The sequence below is a fragment of the Carassius gibelio genome, chromosome B24 (assembly GCF_023724105.1).
Source record: "Carassius gibelio isolate Cgi1373 ecotype wild population from Czech Republic chromosome B24, carGib1.2-hapl.c, whole genome shotgun sequence".
NCBI classification, from domain to species: Eukaryota; Metazoa; Chordata; class Actinopteri; order Cypriniformes; family Cyprinidae; genus Carassius; species Carassius gibelio.
Window position 1 is genome coordinate 6702646 of NC_068419.1, and position 23931 is coordinate 6726576.

At 37.8% G+C, this 23931-nt stretch overlaps 2 protein-coding genes across 6 annotated transcripts in view; both read right to left on the bottom strand.

Moving 5' to 3' along the window:
- LOC128013140 (retinal-specific phospholipid-transporting ATPase ABCA4-like) overlaps positions 1-11271 on the bottom strand; it is a 29882-nt gene extending 18611 nt beyond the window's left edge. For both annotated transcript variants that reach the window (XM_052595872.1, XM_052595871.1), the window contains exons 1-10: positions 11145-11271; positions 10495-10607; positions 10164-10257; positions 9541-9682; positions 9318-9457; positions 8431-8558; positions 5309-5506; positions 2924-3013; positions 988-1228; positions 756-895 (exon numbers count right to left, since the gene is read on the bottom strand). In XM_052595872.1, the coding sequence (XP_052451832.1) occupies positions 756-895; positions 988-1228; positions 2924-3013; positions 5309-5506; positions 8431-8558; positions 9318-9457; positions 9541-9682; positions 10164-10257; positions 10495-10560 (1239 nt within the window). In that variant the 5' untranslated portion in view covers positions 10561-10607; positions 11145-11271. The remainder of the gene's footprint in view (positions 1-755; positions 896-987; positions 1229-2923; positions 3014-5308; positions 5507-8430; positions 8559-9317; positions 9458-9540; positions 9683-10163; positions 10258-10494; positions 10608-11144) is intronic.
- A 650-nt stretch (positions 11272-11921) lies between these two features.
- The window catches only part of LOC128013141 (rho GTPase-activating protein 29), a 35883-nt gene continuing 23873 nt past the window's right edge, over positions 11922-23931 (bottom strand). For 2 of the 4 annotated variants that reach the window (XM_052595874.1, XM_052595876.1), the window contains 16 exons: positions 23748-23812; positions 23503-23613; positions 23307-23387; positions 22696-22866; positions 21504-21641; positions 21074-21264; positions 19722-19894; positions 17773-17901; positions 17006-17104; positions 16641-16804; positions 16325-16513; positions 16081-16218; positions 15428-15657; positions 14948-15263; positions 14078-14192; positions 11922-13993 (listed from right to left, as the gene is read on the bottom strand). In XM_052595874.1, coding sequence (XP_052451834.1) covers positions 13047-13993; positions 14078-14192; positions 14948-15263; positions 15428-15657; positions 16081-16218; positions 16325-16513; positions 16641-16804; positions 17006-17104; positions 17773-17901; positions 19722-19894; positions 21074-21264; positions 21504-21641; positions 22696-22866; positions 23307-23387; positions 23503-23613; positions 23748-23812 — 3257 coding nt within the window. In that variant the 3' untranslated portion in view covers positions 11922-13046. The remainder of the gene's footprint in view (positions 13994-14077; positions 14193-14947; positions 15264-15427; positions 15658-16080; positions 16219-16324; positions 16514-16640; positions 16805-17005; positions 17105-17772; positions 17902-19721; positions 19895-21073; positions 21265-21503; positions 21642-22695; positions 22867-23306; positions 23388-23502; positions 23614-23747; positions 23813-23931) is intronic. The other 2 variants (XM_052595873.1, XM_052595877.1) reach the window with 1 other exon arrangement.

Genomic DNA, 23931 nt, shown 5'->3' on the forward strand with positions numbered 1-23931 from the left:
AATCTGTTGGTTAAGCATTTAATGGCACAGTAACAATAAAGACAGAACAATACTCAGGTGGTGGCAACTGCTTTGAGTTTGACCACAGAATGACTGAACTCCCACCGGGAGCAGTTTACACAGTCCCACTGAAAGCCCTTCTGCATAAACAGAGAAACTGAAGCTCTCTAAAGCTGATCTGATGGGACCACAGCCATGGCCCATTGCCCATGCCAAGCGTGTCCACACCTGAACAGGGGCAAAGGCCTTACCTCCCTCCTTACTCTCCTTCTCACTCTCTATCACTCTCTGTTTTTTTTTCTAATTGTAAGATGCACAAGGTAAAGCTTCACATTTACATTTGATTAATAACACCATTGTGGTCTCGAACAAAATGCTTCTAGAATTGCTCAAGTCTGATTAACCCTGTAAGTAAAAATACAGTACTGTAAGTTGCCATGGATAAGAACATAATATATATATATATATATAACTCATTTACAAAGCACCCAGCCGAAAAACCTGCAGTCCTGCTTACATAAGAATTGAATGGAGCAAAAGCCAGTCAGCTGGGTCGTATGTTCCGAAAACACACGTAGCCTCTATGGGAACCCGTTAGACCTGCGTCATTTCTCCTCTGGCTAACCCGCTGACATGTCTGCAGCAGTGTGCTGATTTATCTGACAGGCCCGGAGCGAGATTAGCCATTGCATTAATGCACTCATCTGCTGTTGTTCCAGGTGTGCGTGTAGTCAAAGAAGAGCTTTTTCTCTTACGTTTTTAATGATCTGTCTGACAGCAGGGGAATCGGGAGCATACAGGATTTTGCCCATCAGGAAAGGCTTGACTGAACTCCACACAATCCTTGTGACCGGATTGGACTCCAAATCCTTCATGAGGTCATTACAGAATGGCGCTGAAAGAGAAATGGAGTTATGAGAAACACGAGAACATTCTCTTCTCCGCTTTTCCTCTCTGTCAGTCTGAAGGGTACGGTACGGTACTCACTGGCCGTGTGATCATAGTTGTACTTCCCCTCTCCCCGTGTGCTGTTGATGCCCAAAAAGGCTTTGTAGTTGTTATCCTCGTACCAGTTGAAGGAGGTGACCCTGGAAAAGGCCCCTTCAGTGTAGCCACAGAATAAACTGGAGGTGGCAGCCATGAGTTGGCTGAAAGATGGGGAATCATGGGATTGAAGCAGCGGAGAAACCACTTCCAACAGGTCTCGAGAGCTGGGTCTTTCAAACAGCTGTTGAGAAAGAAAAAAAAAGTTTTTAATTAAATAAATGTCTTTTTCTAAATTTTCTAAAAACATTATTTCAACATGAGTTTTGAGAATATTGTGTGGCCCCAAAATATTGTGTTTTGTTTCTGTTTTGAAGCACAAGGTCGAATTTCACAAAAACGTTCGGCACAAACTTATTTAAAATTATGATAATTTAATGGCTGCCAAACTTGGAACATGGAGAACATGTCCATAGTTAATACATACACTAAAAATTCATTTTTGAAAGGCATTTTGCGGCCCCTGAATTGCAATTTTGTCCTTCAAATGTTTTCTGTATGCATGTTAAAATGAACATTCTGTCAATTAAATATGCATGACTTCTACATAATGTGACATGCATTATTGTACATAGTGCACATCCTCAGCACTCTCTACAGCTTACAACAAAGGCATCGAGAAGAATCTCGTATAATAAACTGAAAATCTTTATTTTTTCTTCTGACAACATTTTTTATCATATTTGAGCAATCAAATCATTTCTATCAGCTGTTTAGCGTTGACTAGTGAAGCCCGACTCACAAATGAATCACTCTTTTGATCTACAGTAATTGGACAAACAGGAAATTCCGTTTGATTCATTAGGACAGTTCACTCACGCAATGAATCATTTGCAACAGTTCACTGAAATAATAACAGGATATTTTATAACAGATAAGGAAGAAAACAAAAAGAGCGCTGGATGAGGTGGAGGTTGTAGCTATACAATCCCGAAAACAAAACTTACAAACATCTTCTATTATTTGTCAGTGACAAACAGCTCTTTATTTCACGTGAATCAAAGTGAATGTCTCTGTACTGCTGGTAAAGATGATTTATATCTATTTACGTATATCCAAAACAGTATTTTAAAAAAAAAAAGCGTATCAAAATTTGGGCACGCTTTATTGCTCCAATACTGGATGAAAGGCTAGAAAAGTCATTGGTAAGAAATATGAATTTCTAATCTGTCATGGACCTTTTGGCATCAACCTAAAATCCTTAAAATATGGGAAAGTCCATTATTCTCTAAACTAAAACACATCAAAGCCTACAGATACATGATAGATTATCTGAGCCTCTGGGGTCTTTACAGAGAGAGAAAACAGCATCAAGAGAACGTCAGATCAATTGATTCATACAAACTCCTTCAAACAAAAGCCAGCTCTGCAAAATGCAGATTTGTTTCCGCACAATGTATATTTTCGGAAACAGGATACTGTAAGTTCCTAGAGTCTTTTCATCACGTTGGTCTCAACACATCTGGCCCACGGCACGGAGATCATGACTTAAAAGGAATTCAGAAAATGAGTAACTGGCGTCGAGGTCCCTGTCAGCCGGGCGACAGACAAAAGACCAGCCAGGAAGTCCCTCACTGTAGAACTGCAAGCACACTGACACCATTTAACCATCACACATCGATGTCTACCGTACTGTCTGGGAGGCGTTTCCTCATATTTTGGCAGGGTATAACATACCCTCACCGCTGAAATAACCACATCTGAACCTCGGGTTTATTTACAGTGTCAATCTGACTGAGAAGCAGCTGGAATTAGGTTTCCGCAGACACAGGAATGATATCTCCATATCCGTATGTTTGCGTAAAAAGCCAGGCGGAGGAAACCGTGATTTCCTGATCGCTAAAAATACAGTTACATTTTTAGAGGACCTCATACGTACTGCTTTCAGCTTCTCAGATATTGCAGGCAGAAGTTGGGCCCAGAAGTGCAGGTTGAGTCCATTGGAGTAGTTATCAAGAACCAGAGGAAGCTGGGAATGAAAAGGAGAAAAGGATATGTGACCATCTATATTAGTCAAGGTCGATGGCATAGACGGATAGAAGTAAAATACATTCAATACATCCTAATGACATTGCCAGCAAGTGTTTTAGATTTTTTGGGAAAGACAATTATCATTGTTTCGGATGTTTTTTCAGTCAACGACAAGTAATTTTTTTTTAGCAAATGAAAAGCCTTTTAGTATAATTTAAAAATGTCCCTCTTTTTTTTTTTTTTTGATTGTTTATTATAGAGGAAAGTTAACATTTCAATATGAGCACTTAGTGGACTGAGCTACTGAGGTTTACTTGATTATGTGTGTGTCGTTTTTTTTTATAAAGAAAAATGTCGAAATGTAAATATCAAATATGTCACATCAGGCTGTTAAGGAATATTCATTAACGTACACTGTAACAGTCACAAATATATAACTTTATGATGATAATACCACATATCGCGCTATTGGGAAATTCCTTCACCGTGACAGCCCTAGCATGTGGCTCACATCCCGTCTTCCGAGATGTACCACTTCCACAAATAATATTTCTTCCAGGGGCTGCCCAGCTACTCTACAATGGATCAGGATGGACCAGGTTCAGGAAATGGCGTGTGGGTGTCACAGAAGCAACCCAAATATGAGACTTCCTTCCTATCAGAGTTTTAGTTTTATATTGTTTTATATTGTTGTAGCCACCAGTCTTTGCATATGACTGACATTTCAACAACAAAAAAAAACAAATTCAGTGCTGCTAATAGCTTTGGATAAAAGAGTAAACCAAATGAATCCACATTAAGGTGTTCATGTAAATGTTCTAAAGACGTCTTACTTGGCAAAAACATGGCGACCAAGGGTACAGACTCTTTGTGTTATTCTTTAAAGCTCTCACAGGGTTTAGTCCAGTAGAAGTGTATTGACTGTAATCTCATTACTGAAATAGGCCAAGTCAGTTCGCTCCACTAACACCGATCGGGTGATTCAGGCTAACGCCCCTCTGTCCTCTCCCCGCACTCATTCTGAGACCATAAAATACCAAGAACAACCAGGAAGGGTGTGTGGGGTTTTGTTACTAACTCTGCAAGAATTCTGGAGCTTTCATCAAACAGGAAGCACATAAATGAGCACTTACTTTTGCTATCATCAATCTCCCTGTTTGCAATTTCATTTACAAATGACTGAATTTAAAATAATAAAATGATAATTAAATTTTCTAATTAGTCGTCAGTCTTCCTGTTTTCAGTTTCACGTACAAAACAAGAATTTTGAATTATAAAATGTTAACAAAATGCCACAATCAATAATTAGTATTTTCATTTTATTTTATTTTTCAGTTTCAATTATAATAAAATGAAACAAAAAGCTAATCTTTTTTAATGTTTTCGAATATGGGATCCTTTTCGATATTATTTACAAGCCCAAATATAAAATTTCTTAAGTGAAACATTATTTTTTATTATAAAGTTAGCATAAATTAATCCCATCTATTTCAATCAATCAGTCATCAGCTTTACCAGCATTGTTTTGCTGCTGATCAACATGCTAGACCATCATAAACCGGGCAAGACCTGCATGGAAATTAATGCAGACTTAGGGAACCTGTTTTTGCATTGCACTGTACTGCTTTTCCACAGTCTTTTTTTGTAAACATGCACTAGATGAACATATTTGCATCTCATGTCTTTTGCAACATCTTGCACATGTTGCAAAAAACCTGTTCTTAAAACATGCTGCTGATGAATTAGAGTTCATCTTTAAAAAAGGTCTCTAGACCTTGCATTTTGCAAAGTCAAATGACATACAGTACTTAGCATGGGTTTTTTTATGCAAAAAGCATTCTGCAGCCCAGTTGGCCAAAAAAATTCTTCCATAGCTCCAAACCTGTATGACTTTCTATCTTCTGTGGAACACACAATAAGACATTTTAAAGAACGTTGATTACCAAACCGTTCTGACTCACATTGAATTATTTGTCCATTCATAAGAAGTCAAAGGGAACCCATATTTCAATAATATTATTCAAAATACTGTATCTTCTTTAGTGTTCCACAGAAGAAAGAAAGCCATACAGGTTTAAAACGACATGAGTCAGTGGACAGTCATTTTAAACTGGTCTTTTTCAGTGTGTACTAAATCCTAACCCATAATTCTTTGTTGCCTCCACCCAAAACAAGAGCTCTTATGACTTCCCTCATAGTCGGCATAGCTGTCTGTGTCAGCACTTCCTCTACACCCAAACCCATTTCCAGCACTAACAGATATTATTAGTGCTTGGATTGAGTGTGGACTAACCAAGCGGAAAAGTTTGAAGAAGTCAAGACTGGCGTAGAATTTGTCCTCAATGATCTGAAGACGCTGCGGGGTGAGAACACACATGGCATTGCGCACGGCATACAGGCCCCAACGGCTCGGGAAAATAAGAAAACGCTCAAGAAGAGTCTGACTGCAGGCGATGTCCTTCAGATGGAGATCAGGAACTCCATATGCAAACTGAGAGAGAGAGATAGAGAGAGAGAGAGAGAGAGTGACAGACAGTGAAAAAAAGAATGAACAGATTAAGAGGTGAGGGGAGTTAATGCTGTTGTGTAAGTCTGAGCTGGACTTTAACACTCAGCAGTAGTAAAATGTTGCAGGAATACAAATAATGAACAGTAAAGAGTGATTTATTCAGTCTAGAGTTCATTTAAAATAAATATCAAACCTAAAATACCAATAAGTTGCTATTGTACTTTATTAGTGTTGTTTTTAGCAACACTTACACTGACTTAATCACACGACTGAAGACACCAAAAATGCTGAAAAAGAGACACCAATGCGATTAGCATCAAGGCTAATTTTATGGTGGCCTTAGAGAGACATATTAGCATTAGCAATTAGCAAACATGTGTTCAATCTTCAATCAAACATCTTTAAAAGAACACTATCAAGTTTCCCGTGGAATACGTTCAACTCGAGGAAGGGGCAGAATTTAAGAGGATGGCAACAAAACTGGAGGAAATTATTAACATCCCAAGACATACTGAAGCACCTTTAGCCATCGGTGTAAATCACACACACACAAAAAAAACCTTGCGAGGAGTGCCTGCTTGCTACCATTACACAATATAATATCTGCTGCAAATACAGTATGACATACATATTTACATGATCCATATGGTTTTAAATGATCTGCCCTCTGTTTATATATTATCATGTAATATATACAGGAGATGTCACGTATAATTTTAAATAGATGTATGTAACGCATAATTTGAATAAGAGCTAAATTAAAATGTTCAAAAATGTGGCATCATTATATTCAGCAAGGACACATTAAACTGATTAAAAGTGACAGTAATATCTCTAATATCAGTAATAATTCTAATATAGCAAAATGTTTCTATTTCAAATTAATTTCACTTTCTATTTATCAAAGAGTCTTTAAAATATCAAGGTTACCATTAAAAAAAAAAAAAAAAAAAAAAAATATATATATATATATATATATATATATATATATATATATATATATATTAGGTTTGATATTTATATATATATATAAAACAAAGCCGAACAATTTATTGAGCAGCAAATCATATTTGAATGATTTCATAAAGATCATGTGACATGAAGGCTGGAGTAATGGTGTTGAAAACCTCACAGGAATAAATGACATTAATAAATGTATTAAAATAGAAAACAGTTTTTTTTTTATTATATTTCACAATATTACTCTTTGTACTGTATTTTTGATTGAATGCATTTAGCCTTGCTAAGCCCGCTTTCCTAACATAAATCCTTTAGATTCCAAACACTGAATTGTAGAATTGTATTGTATATACAGAATATATTTCATATATATATATCTCCTTCACACTTGTTTCCCTTACCGAGAAATGGTGTTTAAAAGCTCAAAGTCTCTCTTTGCCTCAGCAATGAGATGTGCACTTGGATGAAACATGGATTCAATCTATGACTCCAAATCAGTGTGCAAAAACCCAACTGGAAAACCTCCAGCTTCATGCATCCAGCTTTCTTTCTCCCTGTGTTCCTCTCTCTTCCTTGCTTTCATTAGTAGCTAAGGACTTATCCAACCAGAACATTCCATCTTGCTCTGTACGCCCCTGCTGGCTGACTGGCAGCACCTCTGAGAAAGCCTTCAAAATGCCCTGCATTCCTCTCCCTTACATTTCCATATGAAAGTGACTTGGACCCTGATGTGTTCATACTATCACTTCCTCTGGACCACCTCCTCAATGCTGCCCTTGAGATCAAAGGAGATGCGGTCTTGTGCAAACCACCATCCATGCATTGTTCGGACTGAAAAATAAACCCACCAAGAATCTCGCGCTGGGTAACATGGGGGCCAGGTTTGACCAGAGTCTCTGGGGGTCTGATTAGTCGCAGGGGCCTGGGATGACAAATATATACAATCACAAAGAGCTGAGAAACCCAAACATGCAGTCTGATGCTGAACAAACGGGCACTTGAGAACCGGCCAAGATTCTCTCTCAGTCTCAAACAGAGACATTCAAGTCCGCCAACAAAGTCTATTTACATGCACTGAAAGCAGATGAATTTTTGTCTCGGCGACGAAGTCAATCTGCTTATCATTCACGACTTAATTAGACAATTACAAAAAAGGCTTCTTCGGGTCAGCGACCTCTCTGGGATCTCAGAGGCTTACTGTAAATAGTGCTAATTAAGGACTCAGCGATATTACACTTTCGTGAAATACAGATAATAAGAGACAATTATTAATTTAAAAAAATAAACAATAACATTTGATTTGCTTTTGCCTTAATAAATCACTTCTATTTTGTATAGATACATTCAAATTAAATAAAAATTGTATTCAAATGAAATTAAATCAAAACATAATAAAACATAAAAAAATAAAAAATAAAGAAAAACACAAAAAAATCTTATCAATATTTGTTTGGCTAAAGGTTATTTTACATTTAATTAAAACTTAAAATCACACAAAAACAGAAAAATAAGAAAAAAGTGAATATGAATTATATTTATTTTTATTGAAAAACATACAGAATTAGAATCTTTAACCAAAAAATAATTATCTAATATATTATTAATATACATTTTCTGATTCTGTTAATAAAAAGGTTAAAACTAACGGCATTGTCCTATTTGCAGCAAAAATATCAGAAGAAATGTCTTATGCCTTACAAATATTATGTTGGACAATTGGGTCCTTCACTGTTAAATGCTGACAAAGAAGCGTTATGTAAAAACAGGGTGAAATGAACTTGCACAGTTAAATATCCAACATATTAACTAATACTGATAATTAAAATGTCCCACATTTCATCTAGAAAAATAGCCCCATTTTCGACTTAAAATGTTTAAATGTTTAGTGGACTTAATGAGGAATTTTTTTTTTTGGTTTCCAATAATTATAAAACAGCATAGTTCACCTGTTCAGGGCGGATCTGTGAACGAACCAGCTGATCTACCACAGATTCTGTGAGAGGAACATCTCTGAGCAGGTATGAAGTGAGAGTTTCATCGTCCTTCAAAATATCCTCCACTTTCACACCTCGACCTGAAGATGAAATGGACAACGTGTGAACAGGATTTCAATAAGATGAAAGAATGCTACCACTTCAGCACTTAAGAGATGCTCAGCTGGAAGGATTTCAGCAGAAAGAGAATCCTTCAGATGAGACGAACAGATCTGGTATTCCAGGCATCCATGGCCTGCTGAAATTTGGCCAAGATATCGCTCTTTCGATGCTTATTTTTAAAAGAAACAGAGAAGAGGGGATGAAAGAGGAGAGGGATGCTGGTGTGAATCAGTGCCAGGAACCTAGAGGAGCCAGAGACTCTTTCACACGACACAAAAACAAAGTCATGGGTCTTTTTTCTCAAGGGTCATGGAGCTATTAGTACTTTGAACGCAATCTGCTGCACGTAGGACTGAGTTTAAGACAGTTTCTTCTGCCAGGAACCAAAGGTTTTCACCATAATGCTTTGGACAATCCTACATGTCGTCAATCACTGGAAGACAATCAATTACATTCTGATGATGGCCAAAGGCGTTTGTTTTTTTTTAGCAAGAACAGGCCCATTAGGGCTGTCTGCGTAGGAATGTCTGATTCAAACCCAGACAACTTCTGTTTGTGTGTCCCATCAAGAGGAAAACAAATGGAAGTGCTTTCTCTAAAAATAATACTATGGAAGGAGCATAAGCTTCTTAGCATTCCCCATGAAAGGACCTCTTCAAGGCAGATTGAACATGTGATGTAATCTGAGATGTGGTGTAAACAGTGAAGGAACGGCTGGGAAACTGAGGTTTGCTGACCCGCGATCAGATCGGGATTGGTCCGTAGGGTGTCCATGAAGTTGCTCATGGCCACAAGTTCCCGCCACAAACGTCCCAACTGCAGAAACTCTGCATCTTCAAACAGGAGCTCCTGTGCGTCCACCCAAAACCGAGCCAGTCTGAACAGAGAGGGGTGGGTGTATGTATTAGAGCGATGGAGGACTAGTTCATATGCATTGTCTGTACACACAAATCAACTCACATTGAGTTGTTGTAGTTGGACACCAGGCCTGGAGACTCTCCACGGGTCGGGTGCTGGAAACAGGGGTTGTTGGCATTGCAGAAGATGCCTTGGATCCATGGAAGGATGCCAGTGGAGGGCATGGCTTTGTTCGGGAAGTGACCTGAGATGGAGAAAACTGGTTATTATTGCCAACAAAGGAGCATATGCATCACAAACATCACCTAGCATCAGTGGGAACTTGCTGCTCTTTAAATACGACACTGGAAATGTTATAAATAAATAAATAATGACATGAAATATATAATATATAAAAATTATACAAAAAAAAAAATATATATACACATATATAATATTATTATATTATTATTACAATTGTATTTAATGATATAAAATTATATATATTATATAATAGTAATAGTAAATAAATAATATAATATAATATAAATAAATATAAAGTAATATTAAATATTAAAATAAAATTATTCAAATATATAAATATTTTTTTCTTAATGCAAAACTACTTTTATTAATTAGTATTTATCTTTTTTATTTACTAGTTTTTTTATTTTTTTATTTAGAAAATATGATTATTACAAATGTATTTAATTATAACTATTAAAACTATTTTCAAGCATCCATACATTCATGTTGGCGGTAAAGGGGATTTGCTTTTCTCAGCCAAACCAGTCCAATGAATAGCACCACAGGCCACATAATCTCCACAAAGAGCCGCGTCTGGGGTGAAAATACAGGAAATGCATTAGAAATGCTCAAGATTGCAGTAAACATCCTTTATGTCAATGGGTTTACTGTAAACCCCTTGATCTGTACCCAGCTAGTCACATGAAGCTGTTTGAGCTCTAGAACAAAATCTCAATCCTATATTCATTATATGACTGGAATTTACTTTTACTCAATGTAATTTTCTAGATTTCCTATGCATATCATGAGGAAACAAGCTGAACATTTGACCTTCTGCCTCTTGCGGACAGTCCAGTTTTTCCAGAGGAGCAGCCGCACCTGGCTGTTGGTTCCCATGACCGCTGCTTTTCACCCCCGCAGGGGGCCACGTACAGGTGCCCTACCTGGATGAAGCAGCAACAGACCAAACCCTCATGCACAGTTCATCTCAAACATTCCAGCATGGTTGTATATCTAAATATTTTAACATATGTTTGTGTCAAATGCACCTGTGGTCTAATCCCAGCATAAGAATAATACACATAAGACATCATGTAAATATTCACACATACTGTTCCAAAGCAGTGTTACAGAAAACAGTGCCTCACAAACCCCAGTGAGCAACCCAACGGCAATAGGACTAAACCAACAGCCATGTAGGATTAAATCAGTTTATTTCAATCCATCAGAAAGGTGCAAAATAAACACATAGACTAAGAAATAGTTAAACGTCTATCTGGACAGATCATAAGACCAATCATGAGACTTAATAGGACAAGTAATGAATTGTGTGGGCTGTCAATACGGTTCACCATATCAGAGACAAACACAGTTCTCTTACGTAACAGGCCTGAATGTTTCTTTATGCAACACCCAATCATTATTCATTCGGAAAGGGCTAAAAGACACATGTAAAACATAATTAAACAGGAAGAACTCACCTCAGGAGAAGAACGGTCTTTTATGCTTACATCTGCTGAAGCTCATGGCCGTCTTACACAACCGACTGTAGGTTTGCTACAGACACAAAGCAGGTTTCTAATCTGATTGATTTAAGCTCCTTTCACCAGAGAACGAGCCAGTGCTCTGAGCCCAGTCTATGCTTCATTGGACCTGTGACTTAACTAACAGCCAATTGGAGGCGAATATGATGTTGTATATTTTTAATCTCATTTTTAGAGGTACATATACTATATCTATATTGGAGACCGGGGTCACAAGTTATGTTGAAATATGAAAGGCTACCAGAAAGAAAGAAAGAAAGCTATTTTTACAGACATTGTCCAGGAAAAAAGACATTTCCTTTTGTGACAACATGCCCCAATGACTGCCACACATAACAATATTAGGCGATTCATTTATTCAAAAACTCTTAAAACATAAAAATGTTTAATTATTATTTACATATACGTTCTCAGAATTAGGTACCTTTAACATTACAACACATTTCATTTGCATAAAATATTATATACAATTATAAAAAAATTATATAAAATGCTATATATCTCAAGATGCGTTATATCAGGATGCACTATGATACTAAAGGAGGCATAAACAACCAATAATAAGTGATGCTTATCATATTTAAACAATTGTTTATGTACAAATAATTATTATTTGTCGTTCACAAATATTTTATTATGTGATGTAGTAAGGAATATAGGTCAAATTTAGGAATCTTCAGATCAAGAGAGTTTAAAGTAAAAACATGAAATCAGTTCTGACATCAGCTGTGGTTTTAATAAGTTACAAGTGTGTATTCTCACATGTACCTGTTTTTACATTTGAAGGAAAGGAAAGACATATTAAAAATGATTTTAAAGGAATCAGTTTCTATCATCACATCAGATATATGGGTGTCATTTACAAAAGACACTGATTGAGTCTTGAACTGGACTAAAATGTGGTTTAGACCAGCTCATTTATGTTGGACAAACAGTCAGTGGACTCTCATAAATGAAGGCACTTGCTTTGGCTTGACTTGCTTGTTTTGATCATATTGACATTTCAGTTGTTGTTGATATGAACCATTCAAAATAATAATAAAAAAGAAAAAGGCAAGAAAATCCTTTGGGCAAACTGTTACAATATTATATGAACACTAAATACAGTAGGCTATGTGGGCCAAAATGCATTTCTGAAAACTCTCTATTAACAGACTAAAAACAATAATATAAACATTTCTGTATACTGTATATTAAAAAAAAAGAAATAAGGAAGACAAAAATAAAAAATACCTGTTTGTTGTTCTTGAATAAGAAAATTAACACTGCATGTAGTACAACAATTCAGTAGCAAAAAAAAAAAAAAAACCCTTGTCCAAAGTCTAATAAGTGCATTTTATGATTATTATAAAGTGACAATACTCAACTGTAACAGCTTGGTCAGTTTGGTTTTGGAGTAAAACATAAAAATACAAAAATACACAGAATATATATTTATATATTTTTTTTTAAACAAAAAATAATCCATATACAGTGTAAATGAAATTGCACAGTGACAGTGACATTCTGGAGTTATAATGCAAAATCGTGTTGTTTTGACCTTGCATCGGTGCACAAGTAATGTGGTAATAAAGAAATAATAAAGAAAAAACATTAAGTGCATACTACGTAAATTCTTGTCCAAGGGGTTTGTTTGATTATTACAAACAGCAGATGCAGAATATATTATATATCCCATCCTTGGATCTCTTCACAGTTATGGAAAAAATATTTCCACATATACAAAACGGGGTTATCGCTAAAATTCACGGGTCAGAGACACAGGCTCCCTGGACCCAATACACATCCCCTCGTCCTGGGATGACGTCCGTGGTTTGTTCTCCACTAACCAAATTGTACTCAAACAAAATGAGCCTCCCTGTGTTCGAGATCCTGCATACGGCGCGATCGGAGTCTCTGGTATACAGGTTTGGTCTCGTTTTGTCCGAGCTCCTCCTGACTGGAGCTGGGAGACTGGGGGAGCGGATGTGAGTCCGTATTGTGGGCATCTGGCTCCGGCGATGGTTCTGGATCCAAATCTGGCTCAGGCTCATCAACTGAGACTTCCACCCCAAACCCTTCCTCCTCGTCATCGTCTTCGTCCTCCTCCTCTTCCTCAGTGCTGTTTGCGGTCGCTCTAATAGTCTTTCGCTCAACCTCTGTTAAAGATTTGGTCCGGCTACCTGGAGGTTTGTAGAACGTTCCGGGAGGAGGCTGCAGAGTTCTGGGAGGCCTGAAGGCTGTGGGAACAGGGCAGTGTTCGCTAATGTTCCCTTCCCGACGCAAATTCCGCCCAGGCCTCATAGCAATGGTGTAAGGTCTGTTAGAAAGAACAGTGATGGGGGTGTTGGTGTGTTCTGAGAAAGACGAAGATGTGAGAGAAGGAGTATGAACGTTGGTGTCGTTGGTCCGGTAATCGGCAGCGGTCACAACGGTCTTCGGAGAGATGTCATGATGCTTATATTGCTTGTCCCATGTCCGCCGTAGCATCTGCGTATCGATGTATGACTTCCTGTAATGGTTTCCCGCTCTTGACTTGGGCTTCTCCTCTTCGGACACCTCCTCGATGATGGGATCTCGACCGTGGTTGTCATCCTGCTCTACGGCGTTCTTCACGTTACATTCGTCCACCTTGGCGAGGTTGAGGAGCCGCTCTGCTGGCATGCTGCTTGGTCGAGAGGTCAGCTTGGGTCTCGGAGGCCGTAGTTGAACTCGGGTGACGTGGTTACGCCGGCTGAGGCCAGGCGAGTTTCGCATTTCAGGAACGCTTGACGATTGGAGCTTGTTGATGTCCACTGTATCGCACACTGCATGTAAAGAAGAAAAAAGCTATAGTTTGGTTGTTTGATAATCACCGTATGTGTTTTTTAGCCAAGAAAAATAACACCGACCTGCAGCAAAGTCTTGGTCAGACCTAATCTTCCCCTCTTTCACCTCATCCATCAGCTGTGTAGAAGGTATTACAGAGGAGTGTCTTTTATACATCTTAGCTTTTGGCTGTTGCTGCTTTGAGACAATGAAACAAAGGCAAAAATTAAGTACCGTATTTTCCGGACTATAAGTCACACATTTTTTCATAGTTTGGTTGGTCCAGCGACTTATAGTCAGGTGCGACTTATTTATCAAAATTAATTTGACATGAACCAAGAGAAAACATTACCGTCTACAGCCGCGAGAGGGCGCTCTATGCTGCTCACTGCTCCTGTAGTCTACACTAAGCAGCATAGAGCGCCCTCTCGAGGCTGTAGAGGGTAATGTTTTCTCTTGGTTCTTGGTTCTAAATAAATGCGACTTATAGTCCAGTGCGACTAAAATATGTTTTTTTACTCATCATGACGTATTTTTGGACTGATGCGACTTATAGTCCGAAAAATACGGTATTTTATTAAATTTGAGGAATTTTCATTTGGTAGACTTCAAAGATTTCATTTGATATTGTTTCTGCTGGAAAAACCAGCTGGTGGACTTGGCTTTCATTAGGCATTGTGGATAAGACTGGACCACAAAGAACCCAACTGTTACTGGTCAAAGGTGATCCTAACCAGTCCTAACTAGCTTGATCAAGATGGTCCAACCAGGTAACAAACCAACATCTTGACCAGGTAATGACAAGGTTGTGGACCAGTTTGAAACCTATCAAAGCTGGTTTAATGACTTTCCAGTAGGCAAGCAAGTCATAAAGTCTATTTGTTAATTATTTATATAAAAAAAAAACTATATTTTCACATATAATCATCATAAACATCAACAAACAGCCTCACCTCTTTAATGTCCACCAGGGACTTTGAATGTCGGCTAAGCTGCTGTTCCTTCTCCTGTGGCGTGAAGCGTGATTTGACGGGGAGTGGAGAGCTCTCTGCTACAGGTGAGGAAGGTGGAAGAGGACTCAGAGGAGTGTCGAAGATCATCTCATAATGGCGGATCAAAAGCTCCACGATCAGGGCCTGGTAGGGGTAGTCCACCAGAGAGGACAGGGAGACCTCTGCATCTGCCTGTCGGGGCTTGATCAGTGTGGGACCAAAGATGATGCCTAGATTACTGGCAGTCATCTTGTTCTCATCTGCCCTTTCTGTTACCCTATAAAATAAAATAAAAACTGATTTTGAACTGTGTTTTCTGAGGCTGTTAGCATTTATATTCTTATTAAAAGTATTTAACAGCGTTTGGTTAGAATAAATACACAAATAACATGACAGATTTCCATATTTGTGTTTGTTTGCGTCTGTGTGGGAGTCGGACACCTGTGCAAGTGCTGAATAAGGAACTGCAGGGTTTTGTAGTGCGCTGAAGGAAGCTGACGCAGCAGATCTTTAATCTTGAAGAGGACCCGGTTGAGCTCTACGCTGATCTGCGGGCTGACGGAGGTGGGACACCTTGACGCCTCTACCTCATCAACAATGATACTCTGACTCTCTTTAGCCAATCCGATGAAGTCATTATAGTATCGGAAAAGAATCAGGGGCTCTGGGAGCTGAGGGGTATAAAATTAGCCGTTTTATTATTATAAAAAAAAAAAAATGCAATCATGTTTATTCAAAATAGCAGGGCGAATAATCCAAACTTTGGCTGTCGAATCAATTAATCGCAATTAATCGCATCTTAAATTAAAGACTGAGTTTAATATATGTGTGTAAATACATGTTAAATTGAAGAAATATAACATGTATGTGTGTGTATTAATAGATATAAATATATACAGTATGCACACATATATTATGTAAACACAAACCTTTATGATGGATGCGATTAATCGCGATTAATCGGTTTGACAGCCCTAAAATAAATAAAACAAAAGGGCTAATAATCAACTTTTTAACCTAAATAATTAAATTAAATAATTGCAATAATTAGAAGCATTAAAAAAAATATTCATAAAGATTAGTTTGACAGACACCTGTCGTAGGTAGAGTTTGAGGACGTTGCTGATATCGTGAGGGTAGAGATCCGAAAGCTCCACCAGGTCTTTGCCGTTCTCGAAGGCCTGACAAAGCTTCTCCACCCGAGATTTGGCACCGTTAACACGGTAAATTCCCTTTTTTTTTAAAAAAAAAACACAAGACATCTCCTTTCAGTCTTGCTCAGCATTTGCAATTCATATCCTCCAGGAAACACATAAGACATCAAGAGGAAGTACACACCTTGATGTTCAGAGCCCTGTTTTCGATCTCCGAGGTGCATTTTTTGATGATGAAGGGGATTCCATCAGAGCTGTTCTTGGCTGCCTGAGCAAAGTCGATAGCAAACAGATGCAGTTTTCCCTGTAGCTTTTTATGCCCACACTGAATGGCAAGAGTCTCCAAACACTTCTTATGACAGGCAAGGGAACACTGAAAATGACATGGATGAAGATTAGATTACACAAGTAAATCCCCGTGAATGATATTTCATCTTTAAGGCATGAAATGGCATTTGCAGCAAAAACATGAAAAAGCAGGTGTGTGTGTAAGGACTCACTTCCTCGCATTCAGCACCGTGAAATACCACAAGACTGTCACATTCCCTGCACTTCGATGGTGCACGGAGCTTCCTCAGCTTGTGTGTCTGCGCCGCTTTAGACATCTGCGTGTTGCGGAAGGGTCCAGGAGAGCTGGCTGCCTCTGTTATCATTTCACTCAGACCTGAAGAACAACGTTTAGAGTTTTATTTTTGCTCTGTTCATTAGGATATTTCAAAAGGACTTTGAAAAATCTTTCCAGCAACTATTCTAGCGGACTGTCAGCATGCCTGGACAACATTCTGTGCATTCTGTACAATAAGTATGCAATGTCAAGCAGCCAGAGAACATGTTTGAAGTGTTATTTTAATGTACAAAACTTCACCATTATCTGAAGGAGATGGTGGTTCCCTCTCATCCAGATCATCTGCTGAGGACATGGTGCCTGTGGATGGGGTTCTGGGAAGCCTTCTCTTAAAATCACCTGGAAAATGGCAGAATTTTGCATTCGTTTCAATACTTTTTTATTATTACAAATGGATTATTGTAAAAAGCAGGCTTTTACAAAAGTGTATACAGATGATAGATTACCATTCAATAGTTTGGGGTTGGTAAGATTTTTCTATATTTTTTAAACAAGTAACCAATTCTGAATAAAACATTTTTTTTTTTTTTGTGCAAATAGTCAAACCTTTTATTACCATTTAAAATGCTTTCTATATAAACATATTTCAAAAATGTTAAATATTTCTACATTTATTATTATTTAGGTTGAAAACATATATTTTTGTGGGACCCGTGATGCAATTTTTAAGGATTCTTGATGAATAGAAAGCTCAAAATTGTTTGTAACATAAATAACATTATAAATGTCTTTACTGACACTTGTAAACAATTTAATGCTTCATTGCTCTATATTTTCTTTGAAAAAGTCTTACTGACTTGGTAATGCATTTGAGAGTAAACATGAACAGAATGTTACTGTGTGCACTCAATGACTTTCTGGGTAATTATGCACCAGAAAGCGTGACTGGTTGGTTTACCATAACTATGTTACGCACGCTTGTGACACAAGAACTGTCAATCATGTGGTTTTTTTTTTTACCTCAAGCAAAAAGAGACTCATAAGAGTAAGAGTGAGTGTTGCTGTACCTGGGCTTGCCGTAGGGGAGTCCATAGAGCGAGATTCACTGCTTCCTCCAGCGCTCTCAGAGTCACTGCACATGCCTCCACCCTGACTGCTGGTCCTCCAGACCCGGAATGGACCCTGGATCCTCAGAGCTATTGAACATTACAAAACATTCAGGAGGTCAAAATCTGCTTGAATGTATACTGTATGTTTATCTGTCATTGTGTCATGACTGATTCATGAACAAATGACTCCTATGACGCAGATCATTTCTAGTGAATCTTAACCATATAGTGTACCAGTTTACAGTGAGGCCTGAAACAAATGACTCTTATGAACAGGTTCTTTTTACAGAAGTCAAAGCTGTAATAGGCAGATTCCCAAAACAAATGACTCTTATGAACTGGTTCCTTTTCGTAAATCATAAACATATACAGTAGTTTAACAAAGCAGCTCTTTGACTCTTATGAGCTGGTTCATTTGTATCGAATCATAAATATATAGTTTAACTGATTCCTGAAACAAATTAGCCTTTTTTCAGTGAATCATAACCAAATAGTATTGTCACGGTTCGTGAATGCACCGTCTCCAGCTGTAGTCATGTTACGTCATGTTGATTGTTTCATGTGGGTGTGGTCGCTGATCACTGATCAGCGGCAGGTGCGGCTAGTTCCCACAGACTATTTAACACCCTGTCTTTCGTTTCCTGTTTGTCTGATCGTTGTTTGTAGATCCTGGTGTTTGATGTCGTGTTCGTGTTGTTCCTGCCTTGCCTTGTCACCGTTCTGTTCGGATCCTGTCGTCACGCTTGGAATACACTCACCACTATTGGATTATCACCGCTGTCATCGTCGTTCAACGCACCCCACGTCTCAACTCACCAGTCTGTGCTGCCACCGTGGTTCCTGCGTTACTCTCCGACCTTTCATCATCATCATACTTCTAATAAACTTACTCGTACTTGCATTTGTCTCCTGTCCTCCATTAGCGCCGTTACAAGTATACCAGTGTACAGTGATGCCTGAAATAAATGACTCTTACGAACAGGTCCTTTTTTACAGAAGGCCTCAAAGCAGCATTACTGTAAGAGACAGATTGCCAAAACAAATTATTTTTATGAACTGGTCCCTTTTAGTGAATCGTAAACATATAGTGTACAAGTGTACAGAGGTTCCTGAAACAAATGAATCGTATGGACAGGTTCCTTTTACAGAAGACCTCAAAGCAGCTATATAGTAATACTATAGGTAGATTCCCAAAAACAAAATACTCTTCTGAACCGGTTCCTTTTAGTAAATATAACCATATAATGTACCAGTTTAGCACAATTTCTGAAACAAATGACTCTTAGGAACTGGATCCTTTAATTAAAATGTTTTAGTTACAGTTACTATGTCTCATTTAGTTTGAAAGGGTGCACTGTAAACTGTACGCAAAATGAACATTATAACTGAAATAAACCCAAATAAATTTATAAAACCAAATTTAAGCCAGAACTGAGTTGAAACTAGACCAAGTAAGTCAAAAATTAATTGGATCATTACTGAATCAGTATTGATACCCAGCCCTAACAACAAATAGGACGATAAGTTGATCCAGGGAATAGAAATGAAGGTCAAGAACATCTTCACAGATTATCAGCTGAGTGCTGCATGTGTATCTGCTGCCCACTTCCTCTGCCCTTTCTTCTTCCACATTCTCGTAAACCTTAATGAGAAGTCTTAAAACACTAATGTGTCCAATTGATCTCTGCTAAGAGCAGGTCTGACAGGCGTGTCTCAGAGCAGCGCATTAGTGAAAAGAACTAACTTTTTCATGAAAGAGATAAACGAGGGCGCATCCTGAGAGACCGATTCACTTTTAGCATTCCAGGGAAGTCAGCCAGACCCCGCAGTGATGCAGCCTCACCGGATCTCACTGCGCTGTTAAGGACAAGAGTGCTGTTAAAGAGCTTGTCTGATGCGGGCGCTACCTTGAATATCTGTACTGCTGTTCGAGCGTCCGTCTGTCATCTTTCCGGTGCGTGATTGGACGTGACTCTCCACCTCGTCAGCGCTCAGGAAGTCTCCAGGTGTGAGGGACACCTGGGACAAGTGAACTTGGGATGAGGGACCGCTATTCATCACTCGCTTTGAGAGGGACAACCTGCATGAATATAAAGTATTTCAGAAAACCAGTTAGAACCAGTTTAGACAAGTTTTGACAGCTTATATACCCCAAACCGGATATGAGAAAGAACATCGCAATATTGACTGTGGCCATTAAAATGCTATATCAATGTTGGAATGCTTAAAAAAAGACAGATTAGAGAACAGATTCACTATTAACTAACAGTTTTACTGTTTACTGGCAATAATAAACAGCCAATATGCTAGTAATATTATGTTTATAAACAGCTAGTTAACAGTGAATATGGGTTCCCTACATTCTTTCAAAAAAAATATATATCGATCACTGTTATTTTAGTATTATTTATATACTTTTATAGAATTTATTAATATTTATTTTTCAGTTTTCATTTTAAGTCTAGGTTTTTGTCAATCTTTACATGCTTTTTTCTATTTAACTGCAATTTTTATATTTCTTTTATTATTCTTTAAGTTTAGCATTTTCATCTTATGTTTATATTTTATTTAATTTCAGATTTAATTGAAATAAAAATGACACTTAACAGTTTGTGTGTGTGTGTGTGTGTGTGTGTGTGTGTGTGTGTGTGTGTGTGTGTTTAAGAGAAAGACTGATGAAATTCAGTTCTCACCACCTTACAGTCTTTTTTCAAAAATAAAAACTAAAAACTTCTTAACAGTTTGAAACAAAAAACTAAATCACTCAGCAAACCTTGTGGGTATTTTGACTGGACTGCTTTTGAGTTTCGTTTCAGTTGTAAGAGGTGTGTTTTTAAAGAGGTTGTTCTGAAATATGGTCCCCAACACAACACAGGATATCTAAAACTCGGATTCATGTGCCAGAATGAGTGTGTGCGGACTTGAGATCATCTGATGAATAGAAACAACTAGAAACATTCCTCCCTTCACTCCTGTCCCATTCCCTGTATCCCTCTCTTTCCCTGACCACAGCCATTTCCTCAGGAAGACCTGAGGGTGACCATACAATTGTGAGACTTTCTCACCAACACAATTCATTTTCTCTCGCTCTTTCTCCATCACTCAGTGACTTAAAAGTCAAAGTTCAGAAAAAAAAACAAACAAAAAAAACATGTAGGCTATTGCCAAGTTTTGAGAGCCGAACAGATTTTCCTGGATACTCATCTTGGTGGGAATGTCCTGAGCTAGGAAAAAGTTACAGATAGTGATATAAACCTACCCAGTGTTCTGGGTCCCAGAGATGTCAAAGGAGAACGATTCCACCCTGGGACTGTCAGAGGGAAGACTCTTCACAAATTCAGTGTAACAGAGACCTGGTTCGTACAGTTTAGCACTCTCGCATAGCGACTGGAAATTGACAGGCAGGGAAACCACCTGCGCCTGCTGCATCTGAAACCAGTTCACCGTCACCTGCGAACAAGAAATCAGACCTATGACACAAACACCTCATCCTAACTGCACAAAATATGAGCAGCTTAAAAGATATGGGATTTATTGCTTGAACACTGCATACATTGTGTAATATAATCTGTAGCCTGAGGTCAAAAGTGAGGTCAACCAATTACACTCCACCCTGAGGAGTTCAGGTGTGCCTGTTTTCTCTGAATGACCAGTAATAAGTTAGATTCTATCTATACATTATTACTCACTGCTTTCAGGGTCAGGTCGCACTGAAACACAAGCTCTCGTATCTGAGTGAGAATCTCACTCTTGGTGTTGGCCAAGTCCACTCTTTTGACCCCGACATCTGTGATGCACTGCTTATAATGTTCTTGGGCTTCCTCTGCCTAGAAACAGACAAACACATTTATAATTAGACCAGGATACTTCCAGTTCCTCTCATTTCTGGAGCTTTTTTTTTGGTTTAATTTTTTTTTTCATGTATAAAACAACATAATATTTATTGCAGACTTGGGGAAAGTGTATTAGAAACTAGTATGTTTACTAAGAGATTCATTTATAGTTAAATTATAGTTGTGACTAAAGTAGCATAGTTTAGGAAAAGTAGCTATACTTACTACAAAAAGATTTTAAAAAATGGCAGTACTTAATCTTATATGTAAATTATATAACCATCCATTTTTAGAATATTTTTTTTTTATTGAGCTGTATCTAATAACAAGAAAAAAGATCTTAATGTTACCAAAAGGTGAAAACATAAATGAGATTCAGCATTTTTATACATTTGAAGACTATTAAATTAAAAAGCTATATAAATATACAAACAAAAATTGCTGATAACTAAATAAATTGTGATTTATTTCATTTAACTAAAACATTTAAATTGCATTACTAAAGTACTGAAAATGAAAAAAAAAACTAAAGCTATATAGAAATAAACTAATAAAAATGACAAAAGCATAACAAAATTACTATAATTAAAATACAATAAATGTACAACTCCCTAATTCACATAAATTAATTAAACTTATCATTAAAGCAGAGCAACAAAAAAAAAAAAAGTTTCAAACTTCTTTCATGCAATCAGTAAATATTTCGGAAGCAACTGTAAAAATGGTTTATTTCAGTTAAATGATTCACACACTAAAATGAACTGGACTTCCCAGTAACACAACGTGGCACATTACACCACTATTCGATGAAAAAATGGCTTGTAAGTGGAAGAGTTAAGCTATTTTCAGAACAGCCAAGACACTTCTACACTTCTGAAGCAGAAATTCAATTGCATCATACTTTTATCAAGTTACTCCTTAACACAGATTTAGATATGCATGACAGTAAAATGTGCAATACAGTATCCATCCATTTTGCAATCATCGAGTCTTGAATAAAGCAACGGTTGTGTTCAGGAATGTGCTGTGCGTCTCATCGGTGTCTGACCTTCTGCAGAGCCTCCTCCTCCAGTTTGCGTCTCTTCTCCAGCTGTTTTCCTCCCGCCGTTCCGATCTGTTCCTCCTCAACTCGACTGGTGGAGCAGCGGGCTTTCTCGTACTCTTCCTGCCTCTGTGCCTGCAGAAGCCGGGCCTTCTTCAGCGCACTGTCTGCTTCATTCTGGAAATACCCAACATAAACACATCCGCATGAGCAGCCAATCATAACAAGCAGTTCTTTAACAGGGAACTCTTAAAAGAATGTCTGTTTAATGTTAGAAAACCATCAAGCTAAATCCATAAAATGAAATATTTGTTACCTAGATTATAACAAAATATGAAAAAATTACATGTATTTTATTTCAGATAGTTTGCGTCACACTTAAAAATCTACAAATCTGTAAATCATACAAATACACACTAGAGAAGTCATGCTTTGGTGCTAAACGGCTGCTTATAAATACCTCACACAAAGACACGTCTGTAAACCAACAGAATAAGTCCCTATTAGATCAGCAGAGGACTCTGAACAACAAACAGCTCAGCCAGTTCGGAGACCTTTTGGTGAACGACATATTTAGCAAATACTGCTTTTGACAGACTGCATTCAAAACCACCCACCATTTTCTTCTGCTCTCTCTGCCATTGTTCCTTTACCTCCTTCCTCAACTTATCCAGCTCATTCTTTCGAGTTTGTAGAGGCTAGAAAGCAAACACGGAAAGCAGACACACTTTTAAAGAAGTACTACATTTCCTCTTGATCAGTTACACAAAGAACGATTAAGTTTAGAATCAAAACGTGGAATAGTGGTCATACCTGCATGAATTTGTTGGCCTGTAGAGCGGCTGTGGTTTGCATGATCAACTGGCTGTATTCGATATCGTTCTTGAAGGCAGAAAAGTAAATATCCCGGAATGGCATGTGCTCCTGAAATAAACCACATGGCATTGAATACACAGATAAAAAGCTATGAAAGCACAACAAATTTTACAGCCTGAGAATGGAAATGTGTGGGTTGCATTGTACTTTTATGAAGTGCTTGTCATAGCAGAAATGTTCACCTGTTGAGACGCCAGCGCCTTTGCGGATTCAGCCATCTTAGTGTAGCTCTTTGCACACTCAATGTCTTGGAATTAAAGTGAAGAATATGATTAATATGGAGCTGTCAGGGCAATTATACAGTCATCCAACCAACAAAGTATTTAATATTTTAAGTTTCTAATTATGAATGGATATAACATTTTG